Raw genomic sequence first — 27,982 nt, forward strand, 5'->3', positions numbered from 1 at the left:
TATCGGGGTGTTTTAGAATGGGTCCTTCTGTGAAGCATTCTTTTAGGGTTTCAAATGCCTTTTGGCATTCTGGCGTCCAACTCAGTTTGGCGCCAGGAGCTTTTACTTTTGCTGTCTCTCCTTTCCCTTTTGTTTTTAAAAGCTCAGTAAGGGGTGCAGTTATTTGCGCGAAGCCTTTTATGAAGGATCTATAAAAATTTGCAAACCCCAGAAACGATTGCAATTGCCTCCTTGTTTGAGGCACTCCCCATTCTTTTACATCTGCTACTTTAGCTGGATCCATAGCTAACCCTTCTGGAGATATCCGATACCCCAGAAAGTCAATTTGAGTTTTATTGAATTCACATTTGGACAGTTTTGCGTACAGCTTTGCTTCTCTTAGTCTCTGCAAAACTTCCCGGACCAATTTTACGTGCTTTTCCTTATCTTCAGTTACGATCAAGATATCATCAAGAAATATGAATACCCCTCTGTACAATAACGGGTGTAGTATTTCATTTATAAGCTGCATAAAGCAGCCGCCTCCGTTTTTTAACCCGAAAGGCAAAATTTCGTATTCAAAATGGCCGAATGCGCAGGAAAATGCAGTTTTCCAAGTATCCTCCGGTTTGATCCTTAATTTATGATACGCTTCAATTAAATCCAGTTTAGTAAATATGCTCCCTTTCTTCAATACGGTAATTAAATCCTTGACTAAGGGCATAGGGTATTTATTGTCCTTAGTAATTGCGTTTAAATTTCGATAATCAATGCACAATCTTAGGGAGTTGTCTTTCTTTCTCCTAAATAACACTGGGGCCCCGAGAGGAGAATTGGATGGCTTAATGAAGCCTCGCGCCAGGTTTTTATCAATGTATTTCCTCAATTCCTCCTTCTCCTGCACAGACATGGGATACACTTTTGGTTTGGGTAAGCTTGCTCCTGGGGTTATTTCAATTTCTACTTCTATATTCCTTTTAGGAGGCAATTTACTGGCCTCTTTCTTATTGAAAACATCCACAAAGTCCCTGTATTCAGGTGGCAATAGCTGTGGGTCTATTTCCCCTGCTTCATCTTCCTCGTCCTCCTCTTCTGCAATTTTGCTTATCTCCCATTGCATCTGCTGTTCTTTGAATGCTAGGCTTTTTCCTCTCCAATCTACTTCAGGATTTGCCTGTTCGAGCCATGGTATCCCTAATATTACGTGGTATGTGGCAATAGGGGCTATCACAAAGGATATTCTTCCTTCCCATTTGCCTATTTTACATGGGATTCCTCGTATTTCCTTTGTAGATACTTCCCCAGCAGCGACTGATCCATCTAGCTGCGAAAATGCAATTGGGGAGTCAAGCGCCATCTGCTGGCATTTCAGCGCTCCTGCTAACTCCGGGGTTATGATATTTCTAGAACACCCACAATCCACAAATGCCTTGCAGGTGGCCCGATTTTCTAGCCCTGAGAGGCAGATTGGCACTACTATCATGCGGTTGTCCCGACTCACTAGTTTTTCTGAAGATTCTGGGGCCTGCACCTCCTCTTCCGCGCGCCTCCCGGTTGCTGGCTTGGGCTTTGGGGCTTTTGGCGGCTCCCCCTTCCGGGCCCAGCATTCTGCTGCTCGATGGCCCGTCTTCCCACATACAAAGCATCCCGGTTTAGGTTTGTTGTCATCTCCTCTGGAGGGAATCCCCGGCCTCCCTCCGGGTCTTTCCTGCTTCCTCGTTTCTCCTCGGCCCCTCGCCACCGGTCTTTGCTGGCCGCTGCCGCTCCTGAAGCGCTTTACTTGGGCCAGGGTGGATTCGACGCGCCCCGCTAGTTGAATCCATCCCTGGAGCGTTTCGGGGTCGTCTCTGTGCGCTGCCCAGCTGAAAATCTCGGGGCGCAGTCCCTCTTTAAATAATTCCACTTTGGTCACTTCAGACCATTCTGGTACCCTTTCCGCGAGGTGAAGGAATTCCTCTGCGTACTCGGGCACTGTTTTGTCCCTCTGCTTTATTCCTTTCAGCTGGTCTCGAGCCCTCAATTGCTCTAGCCGGTCTCTGAACCGGTTTTCCAGTGCGGCGAGGAAGCGGGGCACTGACCTCAGGCATGGGTCGCGTCTGGCATGAAGCTGCACATACCAGCTGGCTGCTCCTCGCTTTAGTGTGTTGCCGATGGCTCGAACCCTGCTTGCCTCGGAGGGGAATGTGTATGCATTGTCTTCCATGTATCCTCTGATGCTAATTAGAAAAAAGTTCAGTTCATCTGATTCCCCTCCGTATTCTAGTTTGAGGTCTTCCCTTCTAGGCATCCATTCTGCAGCTCGTTGATGCTGTCTGGGAGGCATGGGGAAGGGTTGCATCAGGTTTCCTCGGGCGGCTCCTTGGAACACGCCGCGCCCCACTCCGGTGGTCATTCTGCGCGGCTCCCGAAAGTCTGCCGCCGCTGTCGGCTCTTCCGCCCATCCGCATACTGGCCTTGCTGTAGCCCCCTCATCTCGCCTTTCCTCGTCGTACGGCACATCCTCCTCCTCTTCCTGGATCCCCCGCTCCTCTCCGCCTTCGTCTGCAAATCCACTGGACCCGATCCCTGGCCCCAGTGGCCTTTCCACCCCGACGCCCATTCGGGGGGTTGGGAGCTCTGTTGGAGATGGCGGCCTCAGAGTTCCCAGGGCTCGCTGACGCTCCACTTCTCGCGCCATTCTGTCCCGGAACTCCAGCTCCCGCCAGTATTCCTCATCTCCCTCGTCCCTTGCCGCCACGGGACTCTGCGTTGAAGCTCCCCTCTGGTTCCAATCGCCTCCTTTGCTTGGCTCTCTCTTGGCGCCATATCGGATGTGCTCTTTTTGGAGATTCTCTTCCAATATTGGCACTATTCTCCCCACGGTATCCGACAGCCTGGATAAGTGAGTTTCCAGGATGGATAACCGCAGGGCCACGGTCTCCGGCATGCTTCCTCCAGATCCCCAACTGGTTTCTGCCGCCGCCGGAACGCCTCTTTCCCCTCTGGGAATCCTCTGGGTCACGCCGTCCGGCTTGGGGTACCCCGTAGAGGAAGCTATGGCTTGCAATGTCTCTTCTGCCAACGGCAGAGCTCCCAGCGGAGGCCCCTTTGCTCCGTCATGGCTTTGATCTCCTTCCCTGCTCATTATCACTTCACTGCAAATTTGCAGGAGGGTGAGAACTGGATTCCTGACTTAATTGTCCTGCTCACTTCAAAGGATCAGTCTGAACGCAGATCAGAGATGGCTGCTCTCAAATCCAATCTTTATTGAAGAACACATGACTTTGGAAAAGTCAGGAATGACCCAATGTTTACATACAACTATTTTTATAACTTTTGATGCTACGTAACACCACACGTAAAGATCATCATCAAGTCCCACCCCACAATATCACATTACTACTTTACTATTTTCACACACTAGACCAATTATAATTGTTTATACTTTCGGCCCCAAGTTCCCAGGCATATTCTATCTTCTTCTGCCAGGTGCTCCTGGGATTGTTTATGTTATGACTCCCAGTTACAGGGCTGAATTACCAAAGCCCTGTAACTGGGTTCCATGACATCCTGCCATCTTTTCATCCTGCTTTGCTGCCTTATCAAGCCCCCTCCTCACGCCCAGGTTGGAAGCTCCCCTCCCCAGAAGCCATGGGGCCCGACCCCTCCTCAGTTCAGGGTCCCCAGCAGAGACTCCCCAGAGCAGAGCTCCAGCAAAAGGGGGGCTTAAGGTCCACACATCTCCCACCCCCATACCCACATTAGAGACCCTTGGTTGCTGGCCCAGCCAAAGCCTCCTCGGGGCTGCCAGAGAGAGCTGTTCCTGGACTGAGCTCCGACAGGCAATGCTCACCCTTCGTTTCTCCATCACTTTATGTCTTCAGGTCTCCCCACCTGCAACCTCAGGGGGCATACCTTGCTACTGACAAGTAAATGGGTTGTGTGTGGGTCTTCTTGCCTCATAGAAGGGGCTGCCCCACCTCAGTTAACAGAGTACTATAGGCAGACCCAACAGGTTGCCCTTTGCCAAGCAGAAAGCATGGGCACCAAGAGATGGTGGCCAATGGGGTTGGATGTGTGACTAACCCCCTTTCCCCAAAGACAGACATGGGCAGTTGGCAGCAAAAGCAAACTGAGTGTTTGGAGGGAGTGGGTTGTGTGTGGATCATCCTGCCTCATAGAAGGGGCTGGGGTGGCATGTACTGTCCCACATCAGTTAATAGAGTACTATAGGCAGACCCAACCAGTTGCCCTTTGCCAAGCAGAAAGCATGGGCACCAAGAGATGGTGGCCAATGGGGTTGCCCTCTCGGCCCTTCCTAGGGTGCTCACCCTATAGCAGAAGCCTCTGGGGCAACTGGGTTGTATAGGGTTCTAGTGGAAGTGGAATGCTCCCGTCATTTCCCCTGTTCTCCTTCCCCTGTTAGCGCCTTGAAGACAAACTCAGCATGGATTGGATGTGTGACTAACCCCCTTTCCCCAAAGACAGTCATTGGCAGTTGGCAGCAAAAGCAAACTGAATGTTTGGAGGGAGTGGGTTGTGTGTGGATCTTCCTGCCTCATAGAAGGGGCTGGGGTGGCATGTACTGTCCCACCTCAGTTAATAGAGTACTATAGGCAGACCCAACCAGTTGCCCTTTGCCAAGCAGAAAGCATGGCCACCAAGAGGTGGTGGCCAATGGGGTTGCCCTCTCAGCCCTTCCTGGGGTGCTCAGCCTCTGGGGTAACTGGGTTGTATAGAGTTCTTGTGAAAATGGAACCCCCCCTTCATTCCCCCTCTTCTCTTTCCCTTGTTAGCGCCTTGAAGACAAACTCAGCATGGTCTGGATGTGTGACTAGCCCCCTTTCCCAACTGGTTGCCCTTTGCCAAGCAGAAAGCATGGCCACCAAGAGATGGTGGCCAATGGAGTTGCCCTCTTGGCCCTTCCTAGAGTGCTCACCCTATAGCAGAAGCCTCTGGGGCAACTGGGCTGTATAGGGTTCTTGTGAAAATGGAATCCCCCCTTCATTTCCACTCTTCTCTTTCCCTTGTTAGCGCCTTGAAGACAAACTCAGCATAGACTGGATGTGTGAATAGCCCCCTTTCCCAACCAGTTGCCCTTTGCCAAGCAGAAAGCATGGGCTCCAAGAGATGGTGGCCAATGGAGTTGCCCTCTTGGCCCTTCCGAGGGTGCTCACCCTATAGCAGAAGCCTCTGGGGTAACTGGGTTGTATAGGGTTCTTGTGGAAGTGGAATCCCCCCTTCATTTCCCCTCTTCTCCTTCCCTTGTTAGCGCCTTGAAGACAAACTCAGCATAGACTGGATGTGTGAATAGCCCCCTTTCCCAACCAGTTGCCCTTTGCCAAGCAGAAAGCATGGGCACCAAGAGATGGTGGCCAATGGAGTTGCCCTCTTGGCCCTTCCGAGGGTGCTCACCCTATAGCAGAAGCTTCTGGGGTAACTGGGTTGTATAGGGTTCTTGTGGAAGTGGAATCCCCCCTTCATTTCCCCTCTTCTCTTTCCCTTGTTAGCGCCTTGAAGACAAACTCAGCATAGACTGGATGTGTGAATAGCCCCCTTTCCCAACCAGTTGCCCTTTGCCAAGCAGAAAGCATGGGCACCAAGAGATGGTGGCCAATGGAGTTGCCCTCTTGGCCCTTCCGAGGGTGCTCACCCTATAGCAGAAGCCTCTGGGGTAACTGGGTTGTATAGGGTTCTTGTGGAAGTGGAATCCCCCCTTCATTTCCCCTCTTCTCCTTCCCTTGTTATTGGCTTGAAGACAAACTCAGCATGGTCTGGATGTGTGACTAGCCCCCTTTCCCAACTGGTTGCCCTTTGCCAAGCAGAAAGCATGGCCACCAAGAGATGGTGGCCAATGGAGTTGCCCTCTTGGCCCTTCCTAGGGTGCTCACCCTATAGCAAAAGCCTCTGGGGTAACTAGGTTGTATAGGGTTCTTGTGAAAGTGGAATCCCCCCTTCATTTCCCCTCTTCTCTTTCCCTTGTTATTGGCTTGAAGACAAACTCAGCATGGTCTGGATGTGTGACTAGCCCCCTTTCCCAACCAGTTGCCCTTTGCCAAGCAGAAAGCATGGGCTCCAAGAGATGGTGGCCAATGGAGTTGCCCTCTTGGCCCTTCCGAGGGTGCTCACCCTATAGCAGAAGCCTCTGGGGTAACTGGGTTGTATAGGGTTCTTGTGGAAGTGGAATCCCCCCTTCATTTCCCCTCTTCTCCTTCCCTTGTTAGCGCCTTGAAGACAAACTCAGCATGGTCTGGATGTGTGACTAGCCCCCTTTCCTCACAAATACTATATAAAGCACACACACAGCCTTTATTTCAGGCATGGGCAAACTTTGGCCCTCCAGGTGTTTTGGACTTCAACTCCCACCATTCCTAGCAGCCGGTAGGCTGCTAGGAATGATGGGAGTTGAAATCCAAAACCCCTGGAGGGCCAAAGTTTGCCCATGTCTGCTCTAGAGAACAGCGGTAGAAAGTCACCAGCTGTTCTCCATTCAGTTGTTGGTTCAACTTCTATAGGGGATCTGGAGGGCAGCACCCCCATGCTACCAGATTCCCCAAGGACCAAAGGCGGGCTTCACCTGGGAATGGGCTCAATGCGAGACCCTCACCCATTTCACCCTTCTTCTCCCTACAGGTCCAGGCAGCAGGAGAGGATGGGCCGGCATTGGGCGCTACTGGGCCTGCTCTGGGGAGCCTGGCTGTGGGCGGGTCTGGCGGCCCAACGGAGCACCCCCTCCCCTCCAAGGCAGACCACCCCCACCCCCGGAGGGGCCACCCCTGCCCCCAAGCTGCAGTTCCGCCTGGCCGGCTACCCCCGCAAGCACAACGAGGGCCGCATCGAGGTCTTCTACCGCCAGGAGTGGGGCACCATCTGCGACGACGACTTCTCCCTGGCCAACGCCGAGGTCCTGTGCCGCCACCTGGGCTTCACGGGGGCCACCGGCTGGGCCCACAGCGCCAAATACGGCAAAGGCGTCGGTGAGTGACAAGCTTGGTAGATACAGGGAATGCTGTGGGTGTAGTATATCTTGATTCCAGGAGGGCCTTCGACAAAGTCATCTAACCCTAACCCATGACCTTCTTGCAAGCAAACTAGTCCAGTGTGGGTCAGGCAAGGCTACTATTAGGTCAGTGGGTCTCAACCTGTGGGTCCCCAGGGGTTTTGGCCTACGACTCCCAGAAATCCCAGCCAGTTGAAGGCCAAAACATCTGGGAACCCACAGGTTGAGAACCACTGTGTTCGGTGGATCTGTAATTGGTAAAGTGACCAAACCCAAAGGGTGCTTCTCCCCAATGGTTCCTCTTCTTCATCCTGGAAGGAAGGGACTATTTGGGTTCCATGAAGAGGGTTCGGTCCTGGGCCCAGTTCTGTTCAACGTCTTTATTAATTACTTGGAAGGAAGGTTTAGAGAGCCTGTTGATCAAGTTTGCAGATGACACTCAATTGGGAGGGAGAGCTAATACTCCAGAGGACAGGATCATGATCCGAAATGACCTTAATAATAATAATAATAATAATAATAATAATATTTATTGATTTATTTACAGTATTTATATTCCGCCCTTCTCACCCCGAAGGGGACTCAGGGCGGATCACATTATGTACATATAGGGCAAACATTCAATGCCCATAAACACATTGAACAGAGACAGACAGACAGACAGACGCAGAGGCAATTTAACCTTCTCCTGAGGGGATGTTCGATTCTGGCCACCGGGGGGAGCAGCTGCTTCATCATCCACTCTGACCGCACTTCCTCATTCCAACGTTGTAAATTAGTTAAACTTGCCTCCCCACTTTTCATAAGTAGTACCTTATTTCCTACTTGATAGATGCAACTATCTTTCGGGTTGCTAGGTCAGCAACGAGCAGGGGCTATATTTTATTTTTAATTGACGGGTGCTCACCCCGCCACGGGCTGGCCTTGAACTCATGACCTCATGGTCAGAGTGATTTACTGCAGCAACTGTTTACCAGCCTGCGCCACTTATATCCCACTTTTCTCCCAAAAAAGGAACCCAAAGCGGCTTCCAACATATTAAATACAGCATAAAATCTGCAGCAATCAACACATAAATAACACATGAACCATCAATAAAATATAACATGAATAAACATTTTTAAAACCATATGCATTATTATGGTTTCTTATCCATTGCTCCGCTCAGTAAGAGATAGCCTTAACAGATTCGAGAGCGGATTGGTCAAAAATAACACAATTAATTTAAACAAGGAAAAATGTAAGATACTACACTTAGGTACCAAAAAAAGAAAGAAATCCAATGATACAGAATGAGTGACGCCTGGCTCGACAGCAGTCCAGGCGAGAAAGATCTTGGAGCCTGCATGGTGAATAAGTTGAACCTAAGCTAAAACTGTGATGCAGCAGCTGAAAAAGCCAATGGGGTTCTGGGCTGCATCCAAAGGAGTCTAGTGTCCAGATTGAGGGAAGTCATGGTGCCTGTCCATTCTGCTTTGGTCAGAACTCTTTCCCTGGAATCACACTGTGTCCGATTCTGGGATATTGACTCTAAGCTGGAAGGAGTCCAGAGAAGGGCAATTAAAATGATCAAAGGTCTGGAGACCATGAATCCTTATGAGGAGCGTCTTAAAGACCTGGGTCTGTTTAGGTGCAGAAGAGAAGTTTGGGAGGAGACATGTAGAGCAGGGGTCCCCAAACTAAGGCCCGGGGGCCGGATGCGGCCCTCCAAGGTCATTTACCTGGCCCCCGCCCTCATTTATAATATAATATTTTTATATCCGTTCTAATAATATAATATATTGTATAGGAGATTCCACCTGAACATCAGGAAGAACTTCCTCACTGTGAGAAGGGCTGTTCGGCAGTGGAACTCTCTGCCGCGGAGTGTGGTGGAGGCTCCTTCTTTGGAGGCTTTTAAGCAGAGGCTGGATGGCCATCTGTCGGGGGTGCTTTGAATGAGATTTCCTGCTTCTTGGCAGAATGGGGTTGGACTGGATGGCCCATGAGGTCTCTTCCAACTCTACTATTCTATGATTCTATGATATACATATGATATTGATAATAATATTATCATTTTATACAATATAATACTAATAATAATAATAATATCATATATTAATTATATGTTATATATTACACTAGTTGTGCCCAGCCACGCGTTGCTGTGGCAAAGTATGGTGGGATGGGAAATAAAGTATTGAGGAATTGGTGGTAGTTAAGGTAAAGGGTAAAGGTTTTCTCCTGACATTAAATCCAGTTGTGTCCGACTGCACACTGAAGTGGATTATATGGCAGTGTGGACTCAAGATAATCCAGTTCAAAGCAGTAATATAAGATTATAAATGGGTTATATAGCTGTGTGGAAGGGCCTTGAGTCAGATAATCAGATGTATTTTATAGGCAGTGTGGAAGAGGCCTAAGTGAGGCCTAACTCTACCTGTCCCCTGGGCTGCATGGGTTGCTAGGAGACCAAGTGGGTGGAGCTTAGCCTTTTAACTGGCAGCAATTGGATAAAAACAATTATTCCTCTCCCTCTAATTAGGACTTTATTTTTCTTTTCTTTTTGTTGTATCAACCTAGAGGCATGGATGAGGGGTTGTGCTGCCAAGTTTAGTGTTTCTGGGATGTGTAGTTTTGTTGTTTTGTCCTAGGCCGAAATTTCATTACCCTTTTATATATATAGATATAATATTACAGTATAGTGGTATAGTTCAATATAATGCTAATATTGTGCTATGCTAATAATATAATATATTGTATGTACATACAGCTGCTCTGAGTTCCCTTCGGGGTGAGAAGGGTGGGATATAAATGTAATAAATAAATGTAGTAGATGAATACATAAATAATTTTGGACTTAAGCTCGCCCAAAGTCTGAAATGACTTGAAGACTCACAACAACAACAATCCTAATTAACCTGACTATCTCATTGGCCAGAAGCAGGCCCACACTTCCCATTGAAATCCTGATAGGTTTATGTTGGTTAAAATTGTTTTCATTTTTAAATATTGTATTGTTCTTTCATTGTTATTATTGTTGTTTTGCACTACAGATAAGATATGTGCAGTGTGCATAGGAATTTGTTCATTCCCCCCCCTCCCCAAATGATAATTCGGCCCCTCAACAGTCTGAAGGATTGTGGACCGGCCCTCTGCTTTGAAAGTTTGAGGACCCCTGATGTAGAGCCATGTATCAGTATGTGAAAGGGTGTCATAAGGAAGAGGGAGCAGGCTTGTTTTCTGCTCTGGAGACCAGCATTCATTGTAGCCATGGCTTCAAACTACAGGAAAGGAGGTTACACCTGAATATGAGGAAGAGCTTCCTGGCTGTACAAGCTGTTCAGCAGTGGCACTCCCTGCCTCAGAGTTTGGAGAAAGGTCCTTCTTTGGAAGCTTATAAACAGAGGCTGGATGGCCATCTGTCAGGGATACTTTGATCGTGCTTTTCCTGCATGGCAGGGTTGGACTAGATGGCCCATGTGGTCTCTTCCAACTCTATTATTCTATGAGCGTGTGATACAGTTGTGATGGTAAATGTGACATTTTAGATATCTTAACTTGGGTTTAGATACATATATTTCTAAAGGAAATAAAACAATAAAGGAAACGGTACCAATAAAAGAAAGCATGATCAAATGGGCCCAAAACCTAGGTAAAACAATACATCTAACAGAATGGGAAAAGGCCTGGAACTCTAGATTGAAATTCACCTATGCAACCGAATTAAAAGAAAACTGGATCAAAATGTTCTACCGCTGGTATTTGACCCCCCCAAAATTATCAAATTTTAATAAGAAAATCTCAAATAAATGTTGGAAATGTAATGACCAAGTGGGTACATTTTATCATTGTTGGTGGACTTGTAAAAAGGCGAAAAACTATTGGAAGAAAATCCATCAAACAATTCAAAAGATGTTGCAAATTAATATAGAACTAGATCCCAAACACTTTCTTCTGGGGATGATTAATATAGAAAAGGATAAAGATAAAGAAATTCTTTTCAATTATCTCATAATAGCTGCAAGAATAGTTTATGCCAGATATTGGAAAAAGAAAGAAATTCCGGAGCTGAGCCAATGGCTAGTCAAGATTTTGGAAATAATGAACATGGATAAATTGATGTATTTACTCAAAAATAACTATGGCATTCCCAAAAAGCAAACAAACTGGGACCTGGTTAAGAATTTTTTGATTGAAAGGCAAATGAAGGTGCTAATTTAACCCCAATAGAAAATCCAACGTTAATGATGGAAGAATTAAAAAAAAATAAAAAAAGAGAAAAGGCTGACACCAAAGCAGAACGAACGGAAAGACTAATTAAAGATAGAAATTTTTCTTTAAGTATCTGTGTAAGAGATGGAAGTGACCAATTATTTTATACTTCTGTTTATTTTACTCTATTTTCCCCCTTTTTTTCTCTTTTTTTTCTCTCTTTCTTCAATTTCTACTCACTCATTGCACTTTTTCTTCTAAGAACCCAATGTGTTCTTAAACACGTACTGTAAATTTTATTTGAAAACTCAATAAAAAATTTTTTTTAAAAAGGATCTGGGTTACAAAAGTGGGAAGTAAAAAGTGATGTTATATATTTTTGAAAACTTGGTGATGAAAAATAAACTTAAATAAAGTTTTGCGATGGAAATGTAATGAAGATGAACAAATAAGGAAACACTTGGGAACAAGATGGTTTTAGATCATATGCATATGAAAAAAGGTTGTTTTATTAATTGATAAAATGTTTTGACATGAAATTATTCATTCAATTCTAATAATGATGATGATTTGGTTATTTGCAATTGTAATTGTGAAAATGTATTTCTGGTTAAGAAACTGAGATTTGGCACACCTGAAATTTAGATGTTGCTTTACTATATTTTGCATATAGATTTATAAATGAAATCAATATGCAAGAGGGGGAATATGTGACCAAAATATGCATATATGATATGTGGTATGAATGGAAGAGTGAACGAGAGCTAGAAATTTGAAGACCTGCAAACCATTAACTACCTGCACAGGGGAGCTGCTCTTGCTTTGCGTCCTTCTTCTAGAAGGGAAGCATCCCATAAAAGCCACCCTTGCCCAGGACCAGCCGACCCAATGGGTCACACCTGGCTCAGCTGAGTGGAGGCCAATGTGGTGTGGGCAGCACTCACTCTCTCCAGACTTCCCAGAGGTCTGTCTGAAGAAGTGGCTCAGCAGTATTAAAGCATGTGCAAAGTGTTGTGGTAATCTCTGAGCGGTTAGACCCAATTGAACCCTCTCTCAGGGAGATTCCACCAAAATGCAGCAGATCAGCAAAAGCAAAAGCTTTCAAATGCAACAGTTACTTACACAGGGTGAGCAAAGAGAAGCCTTTGTCTATTTAGGATGGCAATGGCTGCAGAGTCTCAGTAAAAGTTCAAAAAAGTATTTATTCAGGTAAAAAGAATTCCATTGTAGATAGAAAGGCTTGGGAGCTGTCTAGTCTACTCTAGACTGGTTTCTAAGGAAAAATAAGAAAGGAAAAATAACAAACATCTAAATAGTTACATCTTGCCAGGAGAGATGGCGAGATGCTTGTTAGCTAGAAGAACAAAGGGAGAAGAGAGAACCAAAATGGTTCCAACCTCATGGTCCAGTTTATTGGGGCCATAAAAGACATTCTGACCAATGGGAAGTTAGTGTCCCTGGAGATTCACATTTCTACTAACTTCAAAGTAAGGGATGTGACGTAAACAGGATAGAGTGAAACACAGTAGAGCCTATCTAGGCATGCTTTGGAAACGGGGAAAGGATTCCCTCAATCTAACTCTATCATCTAATTGAGGGCCGGGCTGTTGGGCAGCTGGCTAGTAACCAGCTGTAATAAATCACTACTGACTGAGAGGTCATGAGTTCGAAGCCCGGGTCGGGTTAAGCCCCCGACCATTAAATAGCCCGGCTTGCTGTTGACCTATGCAGCCCCGAAAAACAGTTGCGTCTGTCGAGTAGGGAAATTTGGGTACGCTTTATACGGGGAGGCTAATTTATCTAATTTACAACATAAATTACAATAAAACTGCCAGCAAAACATGAGGAAAGGAATGAGGAAGTACAGCCACTAGTGGACAGTGAAGCAACAGCTCCCCCTGTGGCCGGAATTGTGAAGCTGGAAAAAAATGTTAAATGCCTCTGTGTCTGTCTATATATGTTGTTTGTTGACATTGAATGTTTGGCATATATGTGTTCATTGTAATCCGCCCTGAGTCCCCTTCGGGGTGAGAAAGAAGGGCGGAATATAAATACTGGGGCTGTGGCGCAGACGGGAGAGCAAGCCAATGCAATTAACTGCAATGGATCATTGACCAGGAGGTCATAAGTTCGAGGCCCGCTCGGAGCTATGTTGTTGTTTGTCTTTGTCCTATGTTAAAAGGCATTGAATGTTTGCCTAATATGTGTAAGGTGATCCGCCCTGAGTCCCCTTCGGGGTGAGAAAGAAAGGCGGAATATAAATGCTGTATATAATAAATAATAAATAAATAAATACTGTAAATAAATTAAATAAATAAATACATCTAGACTTGAGTAGTCCAGGGTGATTCCCAACAGGCAGCACTCACTCGATCCAGACTTCCCAGAGGGAGGTCTGTTGTGGGGAATTACTGTCTGAAGAAGTGGCTCAGCAGTATTAAAGCATGTGCAAAGTGCATTTCCCATTGGGAGCAGGCGTTCAGGCCTCTTCCTTTGCGTCGGCACCTTCTTCCCTCTCCTCCTGATCTTGATCTGTGGCTCTCTGTGGCTCCGCAGGGCGCATCTGGCTGGACAACCTCAACTGCGGAGGAAGCGAGAAGAGTGTCGCGGATTGCCCTTCGCGCGGCTGGGGAAACAGCGACTGCTCGCACGAGGAAGACGCCGGCGTGATCTGCAAGGACGAGCGCATCGCGGGCTTCGTGGACTCCAACGTCATTGAGGTATGGGGAAGGGAGAGGGTCTGAGGCTGGTCTCCTGGGCCAGGAGGCTCTTGTTGGCCTTTTCTAGGATCTTGGAGCAGGGGTCCCCAAACTTTTAAAACAGGGGGCCAGTTCACGATCCTTTGGACCGTTGGAGGGCCGGACTATAGTTGGCCACCGAGCAATAATAATTAATAACAACAACAACAATAATAAAGAGGGTTGGAAGAGACCCTTTGGGCCAGGGGTCCTCAAACTTTTTTAGCAGAGGGCCGGTCCACAATCCTTCAGACTGTTGAGGGGCCAAATTATCATTTGGGGAAAAAAACCCAAACAAATTCCTATGCACACTGCACATATCTTATTTGTATTGCAAAACAACAATAACAATGAAAGACCAATACAATATTTAAAAATGAAAATAATTTTAACCAACATAAACCTATCAGGATTTCAATAGGAAGTGTGGGCCTGCTTCTGGCCAATGAGATAGTCAAGTTAATTAGGATTGTTGTTGTTGTGTGTCTTCAAGTCAATTCAGACTTTGGGCGAGCCTAAGACCAAAATTATTTATTTATTCATTTACTACATTTATTTGCTACATTTGTATCCCACCCTTCTCACCCCAAAGGGAACTCAGAGCAGCTGTATGTACATACAATATATTATATTATTAGCATAGCACAATATTAGCATTATATATTACTATATTGAACTATATCACTATACTGTAATATTATATGTAATATATAACATATAATTAATATTATTATATGGTATTATTATTAGTATTATATTGTATAAAATGATAATATTATTATCAATATCATATGTATCTACAATATATTATATTATTAAAACTGATATAAAAATATTATATTATAAATGAGGGCGGGGGCCAGGTAAATGACCTTGGAGGGCCACATCCGGCCCCCGGGCCTTAGTTTGGGGACCTCTGATCTGGGAGTCTTCATTGACCGCAAGTTGAACATGAGCCAACAGGGTGATGCGGCAGTTTAAAAAGCCAATGTGATTCTAGGCTGCATCAGTAGGGGTTTAGCTTCTAGATCAGTTGTTCTCAACCTTCCTGATGCCGCGACTCCTTGATACAGTTTATTTATTTATTTATTTATTTACAGTAGAGTCTCACTTATCCAACATAAACGGGCAGGCAGAACGTTGGATAAGCGAATATGTTGGATAATAAGGAGGGATTAAGAAAAAGCCTATTAAACATCAAATTAGGTTATGCTTTTACAAATTAAGCACCAAAAAATCATGTTATACCACAAATTTGATAGAAAAAGTAGTTCAATTCACAGTAATGCTATGTAGAAATTACTGTATTTACGAACTTGGCACCAAAATATCATGATGTATTGAAAATATTGACTACAAAAAAGCGTTGGATAATCCAGAATGTTGGATAAGCGAGTGTTGGATAAGTGAGACTCTACTGTATTTCAATTATTTATACTCCGCCCTTCTCACCCGAGGGGACTCAGGGCGGCTTACAAGTGGCAATTGATGACGTTACACTGATATACAATAAACTAAAACAGTTAAAACAGTCATAAAATAGTCATAAAATACAATACACAAGCTTAAAACAATGCAAAGTGCTTATGCCATTCATCCACCAGACCTTATACAAGAGCCATAATTCAGACCGCGTCCGTCTTTATCTCCGAGGGGACTCAAAGCGGCTTACAGTAAATAGGCGAAAATTCAATGCCAAAAAGCAATGTAAAAACAACAATTCATACAAAACAATCTACAAAACAACAATTCATATAAAACAGATACCATTACAAAATAAATCACATTATATAAAATTTTAAGCATGTTCCTGATGTTGTGGTGACCCCCAACCATAACATTATTTTCATTGATACAGTAGAGTCTCGCTTATCCAACATTTGCTTATCCAGTGGATTATCCAACGCATTTTTGGATGCAATGTTTTCAATATATCGTGATATTTTGGTGCTAAATTCATAAATACAGTAATTACTACATAGTATTACTGCGTATTGAACTACTTTTTCTGCCAAATTTGTTGTCTAACATGATGTTTTGGTGCTTCATTTGTAAAATCATAACCTAATTTGATGTTTAATAGGCTTTTCCTTAATGCCTCCTTATTATCCAACATATTCACTTATCCAACATTCTGCCGGCCCGTTTATGTTGGATAAGTGAGACTCTACTGTACTATGTAGTAATTACTGTATTTATGAATTTAGCACCAAAACTTCACAATGTATTGAAAAATTGACTACAAAAACATTGACTACTAAAAGGCAAACTGCGTTGGATAATCTAGAACATTGGATAAGCAAATGTTGGATAAGCGAGACTCTACTGTATGCCCAAATTTGAATAATGGTAGGGTTGGGGGAGGTTATTGATTTTGTCATTTGGGAGTTGTAGTTGCTGGGATTTATAGTTCACCTACAATCAAAGAGCATTCTGAGCTTCACCAACAATGGCATGGAACCCAACTTGGCTCACAGAATTCCCATGACCAACAGAAAATAGTGGAAGGGTTTGGTGGGAGTTGTAGTTCACCCACATCCAGAGAGCACTGTGGACTCAAACAATGATGGATCTGGACCAAACTTGGCATGAATACTCAGTATGCACAAATTTGAACACTGGTGGAGTTTGGGGAAAACAGACCTTGACATTCTGGAGTTGTAGTTGCTGGGATTTATAGTTCACCAATCTTCTATTGTATGTGAACTATAAATCCCAGCCACTACAACTCCTAATCAACCCCCCTTAACCCTACCAGTATTCACATTTGAGCGTATTGGGTATTTGTGCTAAATTTGGTCCAATGAATGACAATCCATCCTGCATATCAGATATTTACGTTATGATTCATAATAGTAGCAAAATGACAAGTTATGAAGTTATGAAGTAGCAACGAAAATAATTTTATGGTTGGGGGTCACCAAAACATGAGGAACTGTATCAAGGGGGTGCGGCATTTGAAAGACTCAGAACCACTGATATACAGGGACCAAGACGACCTCTGATTCAGCAGCTCAAGCCCCGTAAGAGCCTAATTTTGAAGCAATCACAATGGGCACCTGTTGGGTTGCACAGCCTCCTCTATAATAATGATGATGATGATGATGATGATGATGCTGTTATTAATCCAGCATATATGTCTCATTTGCTGTGTCATACTCCGTGTTAATAATAATAATAATAATAATAATAATAATAATAATAATAATAATAATTTTAATTTTCTATCCCGTCTCCTACCCCGTAGGGACTCGGGGTGGCTAACAAAGGGCAAAGTCTGAAAACAATAGAGCAGAGTAAGACAGATAGAATATGTTAAGTATGTTAAGTAAAACACAATAAAATCACAATACAAATGCAATACAATAACAGCAAAAAAAAAAACCAATGTAAAACATGAAATAATGAGATATTGTTTGGTCCTGATCCTGCCACCAGTTTGCCATACTGTGAACCCAAACTGGGCCAGTTCTTGTATTTTGGGGGAGACAGGAGCCAAAGCAGCAGGCAATGTGAATCCAGTTATATGAGGGTTGAATGAAAAGTAATTTCTCCACCTTCGTAACTCCTCAACAGGTGGCAGTCCAGGTATGCGGCAGGTCCTGGCTTGTTCAGTAGACTCTCCTCTACCCTTCCATTTGGCGGGCAGCCTTAGCATTGAACGGTTGTGTTGTCAAAATGCGAAGTATGGAACCCTGAGCAGACGGGGAAGCCTTAGCATTGAACGGTTGTGTTGTCAAAGTGCGAAGTATGGAACCCTGCGCAGATGGGGAAGCCTTAGCATTGAACGGTTGTGTTGTTAAAGTGCGAAGTATGGAACCCTGCGCAGATGGGGAAGCCTTAGCATTGAACGGTTGTGTTGTCAAAGTGCGAAGTATGGAACCCTGTGCAGACGGGGAAGCCTTAGTATTGAACGGTTGTGTTGTCAAAGTGCGAAGTATGGAACCCTGCGCAGACGGGGAAGCCTTAGCATTGAACGGTTGTGTTGTCAAAGTGCGAAGTATGGAACCCTGCGCAGACGGGGAAGCCTTAGCATTGAACGGTTGTGTTGTCAAAGTGCGAAGTATGGAATCCTGCGCAGACGGGGAAGCCTTAGCATTGAACGGTTGTGTTGTCAAAGTGCGAAGTATGGAACCCTGCGCAGACGGGGAAGCCTTAGCATTGAACAGTTGTGTTGTCAAAGTGCGAAGTATGGAATCCTGCGCAGATGGGGAAGCCTTAGCATTGAACGGTTGTGTTGTTAAAGTGCGAAGTATGGAATCCTGCGCAGACGGGGAAGCCTTAGCATTGAACGGTTGTGTTGTCAAAGTGCGAAGTATGGAACCCTGTGCAGACGGGGAAGCCTTAGCATTGAACGGTTGTGTTGTCAAAGTGCGAAGTATGGAACCCTGCGCAGACGGGGAAGCCTTAGCATTGAACGGTTGTGTTGTCAAAGTGCAAAGTATGGAACCCTGCGCAGACGGGGAAGCCTTAGCATTGAACGGTTGTGTTGTCAAAGTGCGAAGTATGGAACCCTGCGCAGACGGGGAAGCCTTAGCATTGAACGGTTGTGTTGTCAAAGTGCGAAGTATGGAACCCTGTGCAGACGGGGAAGCCTTAGCATTGAACGGTTGTGTTGTCAAAGTGCGAAGTATGGAACCCTGCGCAGATGGGGAAGCCTTAGCATTGAACGGTTGTGTTGTTAAAGTGCGAAGTATGGAACCCTGCGCAGATGGGGAAGCCTTAGCATTGAACGGTTGTGTTGTCAAAGTGCGAAGTATGGAACCCTGTGCAGACGGGGAAGCCTTAGTATTGAACGGTTGTGTTGTCAAAGTGCGAAGTATGGAACCCTGCGCAGACGGGGAAGCCTTAGCATTGAACGGTTGTGTTGTCAAAGTGCGAAGTATGGAACCCTGCGCAGACGGGGAAGCCTTAGCATTGAACGGTTGTGTTGTCAAAGTGCGAAGTATGGAACCCTGCGCAGACGGGGAAGCCTTAGCATTGAACAGTTGTGTTGTCAAAGTGCGAAGTATGGAATCCTGCGCAGATGGGGAAGCCTTAGCATTGAACGGTTGTGTTGTTAAAGTGCGAAGTATGGAATCCTGCGCAGACGGGGAAGCCTTAGCATTGAACGGTTGTGTTGTCAAAGTGCGAAGTATGGAACCCTGTGCAGACGGGGAAGCCTTAGCATTGAACAGTTGTGTTGTCAAAGTGCGAAGTATGGAATCCTGCGCAGACGGGGAAGCCTTAGCATTGAACGGTTGTGTTGTCAAAGTGCGAAGTATGGAACCCTGTGCAGACGGGGAAGCCTTAGCATTGAACGGTTGTGTTGTCAAAGTGCGAAGTATGGAACCCTGCGCAGACGGGGAAGCCTTAGCATTGAACGGTTGTGTTGTTAAAGTGTGAAGTATGGAACCCTGCGCAGACGGGGAAGCCTTAGCATTGAACAGTTGTGTTGTTAAAGTGCGAAGTATGGAACCCTGCGCAGATGGGGAAGCCTTAGCATTGAACGGTTGTGTTGTCAAAGTGCGAAGTATGGAACCCTGTGCAGACGGGGAAGCCTTAGTATTGAACGGTTGTGTTGTCAAAGTGCGAAGTATGGAACCCTGTGCAGACGGGGAAGCCTTAGCATTGAACGGTTGTGTTGTTAAAGTGCGAAGTATGGAACCCTGCGCAGATGGGGAAGCCTTAGCATTGAACGGTTGTGTTGTCAAAGTGCGAAGTATGGAACCCTGTGCAGACGGGGAAGCCTTAGTATTGAACGGTTGTGTTGTCAAAGTGCGAAGTATGGAACCCTGAGCAGACGGGGAAGCCTTAGCATTGAACGGTTGTGTTGTCAAAGTGCGAAGTATGGAACCCTGCGCAGACGGGGAAGCCTTAGCATTGAACAGTTGTGTTGTCAAAGTGCGAAGTATGGAACCCTGAGCAGACGGGGAAGCCTTAGCATTGAACGGTTGTGTTGTCAAAGTGCGAAGTATGGAACCCTGCGCAGATGGGGAAGCCTTAGCATTGAACGGTTGTGTTGTTAAAGTGCGAAGTATGGAATCCTGCGCAGACGGGGAAGCCTTAGCATTGAACGGTTGTGTTGTCAAAGTGCGAAGTATGGAACCCTGCGCAGATGGGGAAGCCTTAGCATTGAACGGTTGTGTTGTTAAAGTGCGAAGTATGGAACCCTGCGCAGATGGGGAAGCCTTAGCATTGAACGGTTGTGTTGTTAAAGTGCGAAGTATGGAATCCTGCGCAGACGGGGAAGCCTTAGCATTGAACGGTTGTGTTGTTAAAGTGCGAAGTATGGAACCCTGCGCAGATGGGGAAGCCTTAGCATTGAACGGTTGTGTTGTTAAAGTGCGAAGTATGGAATCCTGCGCAGACGGGGAAGCCTTAGCATTGAACGGTTGTGTTGTCAAAGTGCGAAGTATGGAACCCTGCGCAGATGGGGAAGCCTTAGCATTGAACGGTTGTGTTGTTAAAGTGCGAAGTATGGAACCCTGCGCAGATGGGGAAGCCTTAGCATTGAACGGTTGTGTTGTTAAAGTGCGAAGTATGGAATCCTGCGCAGACGGGGAAGCCTTAGCATTGAACGGTTGTGTTGTCAAAGTGCGAAGTATGGAACCCTGCGCAGACGGGGAAGCCTTAGCATTGAACGGTTGTGTTGTCAAAGTGCGAAGTATGGAACCCTGTGCAGACGGGGAAGCCTTAGCATTGAACGGTTGTGTTGTCAAAGTGCGAAGTATGGAACCCTGAGCAGACGGGGAAGCCTTAGCATTGAACGGTTGTGTTGTCAAAGTGCGAAGTATGGAACCCTGTGCAGACGGGGAAGCCTTAGCATTGAACGGTTGTGTTGTCAAAGTGCGAAGTATGGAACCCTGAGCAGACGGGGAAGCCTTAGCATTGAACGGTTGTGTTGTCAAAGTGCGAAGTATGGAACCCTGTGCAGACGGGGAAGCCTTAGCATTGAACGGTTGTGTTGTCAAAGTGCGAAGTATGGAACCCTGTGCAGACGGGGAAGCCTTAGCATTGAACGGTTGTGTTGTCAAAGTGCGAAGTATGGAACCCTGCGCAGACGGGGAAGCCTTAGCATTGAACGGTTGTGTTGTCAAAATGCGAAGTATGGAACCCTGCGCAGACGGGGAAGCCTTAGCATTGAACGGTTGTGTTGTTAAAGTGTGAAGTATGGAACCCTGCGCAGACGGGGAAGCCTTAGCATTGAACAGTTGTGTTGTTAAAGTGTGAAGTATGTTATTAAAGTGCAAAGTATAGAACCCTGCACAGACGGTTGGTCAATGCGACTTAAGCAATATGCAGTCACTGAATTCTTGACAGCAGAAGGTGTCACTCCAAAGGAGATTCATCTGAGAATGCAAGCTGTTTATGGTGATTGTGTTGATGTGAGTCCTGTGCATCATTGGATGTGTAAATTTAAAGATGTTGAGGTGGGAACATCTGACTTGCGTGACAAACAAAGAGTTGGACGTCCTGTGACAACAACCACTGAGTTTCACAAGCAAAAGGTGGACAGATTGATTCAGGACAATTGTCGTATCACTCAGAGAGAAATTTCAAGCATAATCGGCATTTCACAAGAACGTGAGGGTCACATTATTGCTTTGCTTGGCTATCGGAAGATCTGTGCATGATGGGTCCTGTGAGACGCCGGTTGCGGAAACAGAGTGTCGACATCTTCTGTGACGGCTTCAGAAAACCTGTTCATCGTTGGCAGAAATGTATCTGATTGTCTGGTGATTATGTGGAAAAGTGAATAGTAGTTCTAAGTATTGGGTTGTTGTATGTATTCTGGGCTGTCTGGCCATGTTCCAGAAGTATTCTCTCCTGAAGTTTCACCCACATCTATCGCAGGCATCCTCAGAGGTTGTGAACACGTTCTTTGAGAACCTTGAGAACACGTTTGAGAGGTTGTGAACACGTTCTTTTGAGAGCCTTTGAGAACACGTTCTAAGGATTATTTCTCCCTTTGATTTATTAAAATATTCCCATCCAAACCCAAGTAACGAAGGCGGAGGCATTACTTTTCATTCAACCCTCGTAACTGGGCATTTGCATCACAGCTCTTGGAGGGAAACGCAATGCCCGGGGTCTGGCCATAGGCTGAGGAAGGGGCTTCCCTTGCTGCCCCTCGCCTGGCCTTTCTTTCTCTGGGAAGCAGCCGTGCTCCTGGGTCCCCAGCCCATCTTTTTGGAGATTGCTGGCACTTCCTTCCTCCCTCGGCCGCCCACAGCATTCCTTCCTTCCCTCCGTCATCCGAGGAAGGCTTCCAGACTCTTTCCAGCCTCGGGAAAATCTGCGCAGCGGCTTCCTTGTAAACAGGCCGGCTGGCTTCCCAAACGGGGTCTGGCTGCTGCGAGGCTCCCATTTACGTTGCATGTTTGTGGAAAGTTGGTTGGCTGTCTGTCGCAGAGGACGAATGCCTGTGGAATTGAGGAAAATCTTCAAGCAGCAGCAGGGAAAATGATCTCATGAAGGCTGCTAATTGCCGCTCCTGCTGACGAGACGCTTAGTCAGCCATAAATGCCATAAATGGGCTCAAGGGTTCTTCGCATGAGGCATCGTTAACCTGTGGAATTCAGTGCTACAGGAGGGTGGCGGCGGCGGCGGCGGAGGTGGTGGGGTATTACAAAGAGAATAATCCTACCAGTTATCCACCAAATGCACACACACACAAATACAAGGCAGGTGAGGGGCTCGCATGAACCAAAGAGCCCTTCTTGCCTGCGCCAAAGGGAAATGAGCCATGTGTGGAAATAATAAAAGCACCAGAGTCTTGCAACAGTGCATGCTCTATTGTGGTCTATAACTTTGAACATGTTTTAATGGTTTTTAACTGGGGGATATATATATACACACACACACATACATACATACACACACACACACACACACACACACTAGCTATGCCCGGCCACGCGTTGCTGTGGCAAAGTGGTGGTGGTATTGGTTAAAAATTGTTGTGTAATTTTTATTTGACATTATTTGCAATTTTTTAATTAATTTTATTGTAAGTTATATTTTATTTATTATATTTTATTATTTTATTGTATTATTTTTAGTTATTTTCTGTTATTATAGTATTTTATTGTATTAATTTTTTTAGTGTTTGTTATTTATTTATTTTTTTGGGTTGCTAGGAGACCAAGTTGGAGGAGCTTAGCCTTCTAACTGGCAGCAATTGGATAAAAGCAATTATTCCTCTCTCTCTCTAATTAGGACTTTATTTTTCTTTTCTTTTTGTTGTATCAACCTAGAGGCGTGGATGATGGGTTGTGTTGTCAAATTTCGAGGTTGGGGAGCCTGTAGTTTTGTTGTTTTGTGGGTCGCCGTGATGCCATCACTCTTTTATATATATAGATACACACACACACACACACATACAGTAGAGTCTCACTTATCCAACACTCACTTATCCAACGTTCTGGATTATCCAACGCATTTTTGTAGTCAATGTTTTCAATACATCATGATATTTTGGTGCTAAATTCGTAAATACAGTAATTACTACATAGCATTACTGCATATTGAACTACTTTTTCTGTCAAATTTATTGTTAGACATGATGTTCTGGTGCTTAATTTGTAAAATCATGACCTAATTTGATGTTTAATAGGCTTCTCCTTAATCTCTCCTTATTATCCAACATATTCGCTTATCCAACGTTCTGCCGGCCGGTTTATGTTGGATAAGTGAGACTCTACTGTATATATAAAAGAGTGATGGCATCACGGCGACCCACAAAACAACAAAACTACAGGCCCCCCAACCTCGAAATTTGACAACACAACCCATCATCCACGCCTCTAGGTTGATACAACAAAAAGAAAAGAAAAATAAAGTCCTAATTAGAGGGAGAGGAATAATTGCTTTTATCCAATTGCTGCCAGTTAGAAGGCAAAGCTCCTCCAACTTGGTCTCCTAGCAACCCAATAAAAAATAATAAAAAACACTAAAAAATAATACAATAAAATAATAAAATATAATAAATAAAAAGATAACTTACAATAAAATTAATTTAAAAATACAAATAACGTCAAATAAAAATTACACAACAATTTTAAACCAATACCACCACCACTTTGCCACAGCAACGCGTGGCCGGGCACAGCTAGTATATATATAAAAGAGTGATGGCATCACGGCGACCCACAAAACAACAAAACTACAGACCCCCCAACCTCGAAATTTGACAACACAACCCATCATCCACGCCTCAAGGTTGATACAACAAAAAGAAAAGAAAAATAAAGTCCTAATTAGAGGGAAAGGAATACAGTAGAGTCTCACTCATCCAAGCTTCGCCTATCCAAGCCTCTGGATAAACCAAGCCATTTTTGTAGTCAAAGTTTTCAATATTTCGTGACATTTTGGTGCTAAATTCGTAAATACAGTACAGTAGAGTCTCACTTATCCAACACTCGCTTATCCAACGTTCTGGATTATCCAACGCATTTTTGTAGTCAATGTTTTCAATATATCATGATATTTTGGTGCTAAATTCGTAAATACAGTAATTACTACATAGCATTACTACATATTGAACTACTTTTTCTGCCAAATTTGTTGTCTAACATGATGTTTTGGTGCTTAATTTGTAAAATCATAACCTAATTTGATGTTCAACAGGCTTTTCCTTAATGTCTCCTTATTATCCAACATATTCGCTTATCCAACATTCTGCTGGCCCGTTTATGTTGGATAAGTGAGACTCTACTGTAATTACAACATAACATTACGGCATATTGAACTACTTTTTCTGCCAAATTTGTTGTCTAACATGATGTTTTGGTGCTTAATTTGTAAAATCATAACCTAATGTGATGTTTAATAGGCTTTTCCTTAATCCCTCCTTATTATCCAAGATATTCCCTTATCCAAGCTTCTGCCAGCCTATTTAGCTTGGATAAGTGAGACTCTATAAAAGAGTGATGGCATCACGGTGACCCACAAAACAACAAAACTACAGGTCCCCCAACCTCGAAATTTGACGACACAACCCATCATCCACGGCTCTAGGTTGATACAAACAAAAGAAAAGAAAAATAAAGTCCTAATTAGAGAGAGAGAGGAATAATTGCTTTTATCCAATTGCTGCCAGTTAGAAGGCTAAGCTACTCCAACTTGGTCTCCTAGCAGCAACCCAATAAAAAATAATTAAAAACACTAAAAATAATTAAAAACGCTAAAAAATTAATACAATTAAATACTATAATAACAGAAAATAACTAAAAAGAATACAAGAAAATAATAAAATATAATAAATAAAAAGATAACTTACAATAAAATTAATTTAAAAATACAAATAACGTCAAATAAAAATTACACAACAATTTTTAACCAATACCACCACCACTTTGCCACAGCAACGCGTGGCTGGGCACAGCTAGTATATATGTAAACATGTAATGTGCATAATTAGGACTGAGTTAACAACAAAACCACTGGGCCAAATCACACCAAAATTGGCCACAATACTCATCACTTTCCAAGGAGTGACCATCAAAAAATAGCCCTGCAGCTTCAAAGCCTGGCTGCTTCATGCCTAAGGGAATGCTTTTTAGGCCGCCTTGAATGCCACAAAGAAAACCCCGCTTTGGACTACATCACAGCAACATGTGGCCGGGCACAGCAAGTTACCATTTATAATCCTGTTGCAATGTTTGCATATTTGCATATCTTAAACTGTATGTTGATGCTTTTGTATTAAGCTGCTTTGAGTTGTCGAAGGGGTTCAGGGCCGGCATCACTGGGCCGCTGTGAGTTTATCGCCATGTTCCAGCAGCATTCTCTCCTGACATTTCGCCTACATCTGTGGCTAATGGCATCTTCAGAGGTTCTGTTGGCAGCGAGTATATATATTATACCTGTGGATTGATGTCCAGGGTGGAAAAAAGAACCCTTGCCTGTTTGCGAGTTGCAATTAGCAAGCTTGATTAACATTGAGTAGCCTAGCAGATGGGGGTATTTACATAGGGGTGGCTTGGCTGTTGTTTGCCTGGAGGCATCCTTCATTAAATTGTGATATTTTTCCCACTCTGGATTATTCAGATATATATACACTCCCCTTGATTCATTTCCAACAGACCTCTAAGGATGCCATTAGCGACAGATGCAGGTGAAACGTCAGGAGAGAATGCTACTGGAACATATAGCCCAAAGAACTCACAGCAACCAAGCCGCTTTGAGTCTCCTGTGCGGGAGATAAAGCGGGATATTTGTAGTAATAATAATAATAATAATAATAACAATAATAACAATAATAATAATGATACCATGTTTCCCCAAAAATAAGACAGTGTCTAATATTAATTTTTGCTCCCAAAGATGCTCTAGGTCTTATTTTCAGGGGATGTCTTATTTTTCCATGAAGAAGAATTCACATTTATTGTTGAAAAAAAAAAATGAACATTTATTATATACTGTTCAGTAGTTGTCATCACAAACTGTGAATCCTATTAAGAATTTCTTTTTACTACCAATATTTCCATGCACAACACTCTATGGTACGTACATTTACCAATCCTGCATGCTCTGGTGTTCTGTTCAACGGGGATGCTTCCAAACAAAAACTTTGCTAGGTCTTACTTTTGGAGGATGCCTTATATTTAGCAATTCAGCAAAACCTCTACTAGATCTTATTTTCTGGGGATGTCTTATTTTAGGGGAAACAGGGTAGTAGTAGTAGTAGTAATAATGTAGAGCAGGGGTCCCCAAACTAAGGCCCGGGGGCCGGATGCGGCCCTCCAAGGTCATTTACCTGGCCCCGCCCTCATTTATAATATAATATTTTTATATCAGTTTTAATAATATAATATATAGTATATACATATGACATTGATAATAATATTATCATTTATACAATATAATACTAATTATAATACCATATAATAATATTAATTATATGTTATATATTACATATAATATTACAGTATAGTGATATAGTTCAATATAGTAATATATAATGCTAATATTGTGCTATGCTAATAATATAATATATTGTATATACATATAATATTGATAATAATCTTATGTTATACAATATAATACTAATAGTAATACCATATAATAATATTAATTATATGTTATATATTACATATAGTATTACAGTATAGTGGTGTAGTTCAATATAGTATAATGCTAATATTGTGCTATGCTAATAATATATTGTATGTACATACAGCTGCTCTGAGTTCCCTTTGGGGTGAGAAGGGTGGGATATAAATGTAGTAAATAAATGTAGTAAATGAATAAATAAATAGGGTTGTTGTATGTCTTTCGGGCTGTGTGGCCATGTTCCAGAAGCATTCTCTCCTGACGTTTCGCCCACATCTATGGCAGGAGAGAATGCTTCTGGAACATGGCCACACAGCCCGAAAGACATACAACAACCCTGTGATCCCGGCCATGAAAGCCTTCGACAACACATTGAATAAATAAATAATTTTGGACTTAGGCTCGCCCAGAGTCTGAAATGACTTGAAGGCACACAACAACAACAATCCTAATTAACCTGACTATCTCATTGGCCAGAAGCAGGCTCACACTTCCTATTGAAATCCTGATAGGTTTGGGTTGGTTAAAATTATTTTCATTTTTAAATATTGTATTGGTCTTTCATTGTTATTGTTGTTGTTTTGCACTACAAATAAGATATGTGCAGTGTGCATAGGAATTTGTTCGGTTTTTTAAAAAAATGATAACTTGGCCCCTCAACAGTCTGAAGGATTGTGGACCGGCCCTCTGCTCTGAAAGTTTGAGGACCCCTGATGTAGACTCTGCAGAAGATGCTTCAAGCTGTACTCCAGAAAAAAAGGAAAATTATGCTGTTTAGCAAATTTTGCAAAGGCTGGTTTGTCATGAGTCAATGTTTTTGTACCTATTTCACATACCTTTATGCCTGGGATCACATACCAATGTCTTGGGCCAAAAGGGGTCACAAATGGAAGAGGTTTAAGAAGCCCTGGTGTAGCCCACCCCCTGAGGGATGGACCAAAGTAACCAGAGCCACAGCACCATCAAACTGTTGCATTAACAGTATGATGAATGGTAGTTACATTCACAACGGAGTAAACTTTCTTGTTTACTTTCTTGTTTCTTCACAAAAGAT

At 43.9% G+C, this 27,982-nt stretch overlaps 1 protein-coding gene across 3 annotated transcripts in view; it reads left to right on the forward strand.

Moving 5' to 3' along the window:
• loxl3 (lysyl oxidase like 3) overlaps nucleotides 1–27,982 on the forward strand; it is a 58,223-nt gene that overhangs the window by 12,684 nt on the left and 17,557 nt on the right. For all 3 annotated transcript variants that reach the window (XM_008123294.2, XM_008123295.2, XM_062981911.1), the window contains 2 exons: nucleotides 6,592–6,935; nucleotides 13,709–13,872. In XM_008123294.2, the coding sequence (XP_008121501.1) occupies nucleotides 6,611–6,935; nucleotides 13,709–13,872 (489 nt within the window). In that variant the 5' untranslated portion in view covers nucleotides 6,592–6,610. The remainder of the gene's footprint in view (nucleotides 1–6,591; nucleotides 6,936–13,708; nucleotides 13,873–27,982) is intronic.

Source organism: Anolis carolinensis, chromosome 5 (genome assembly GCF_035594765.1).
Source record: "Anolis carolinensis isolate JA03-04 chromosome 5, rAnoCar3.1.pri, whole genome shotgun sequence".
In the NCBI taxonomy this organism is placed as follows: Eukaryota; Metazoa; Chordata; class Lepidosauria; order Squamata; family Dactyloidae; genus Anolis; species Anolis carolinensis.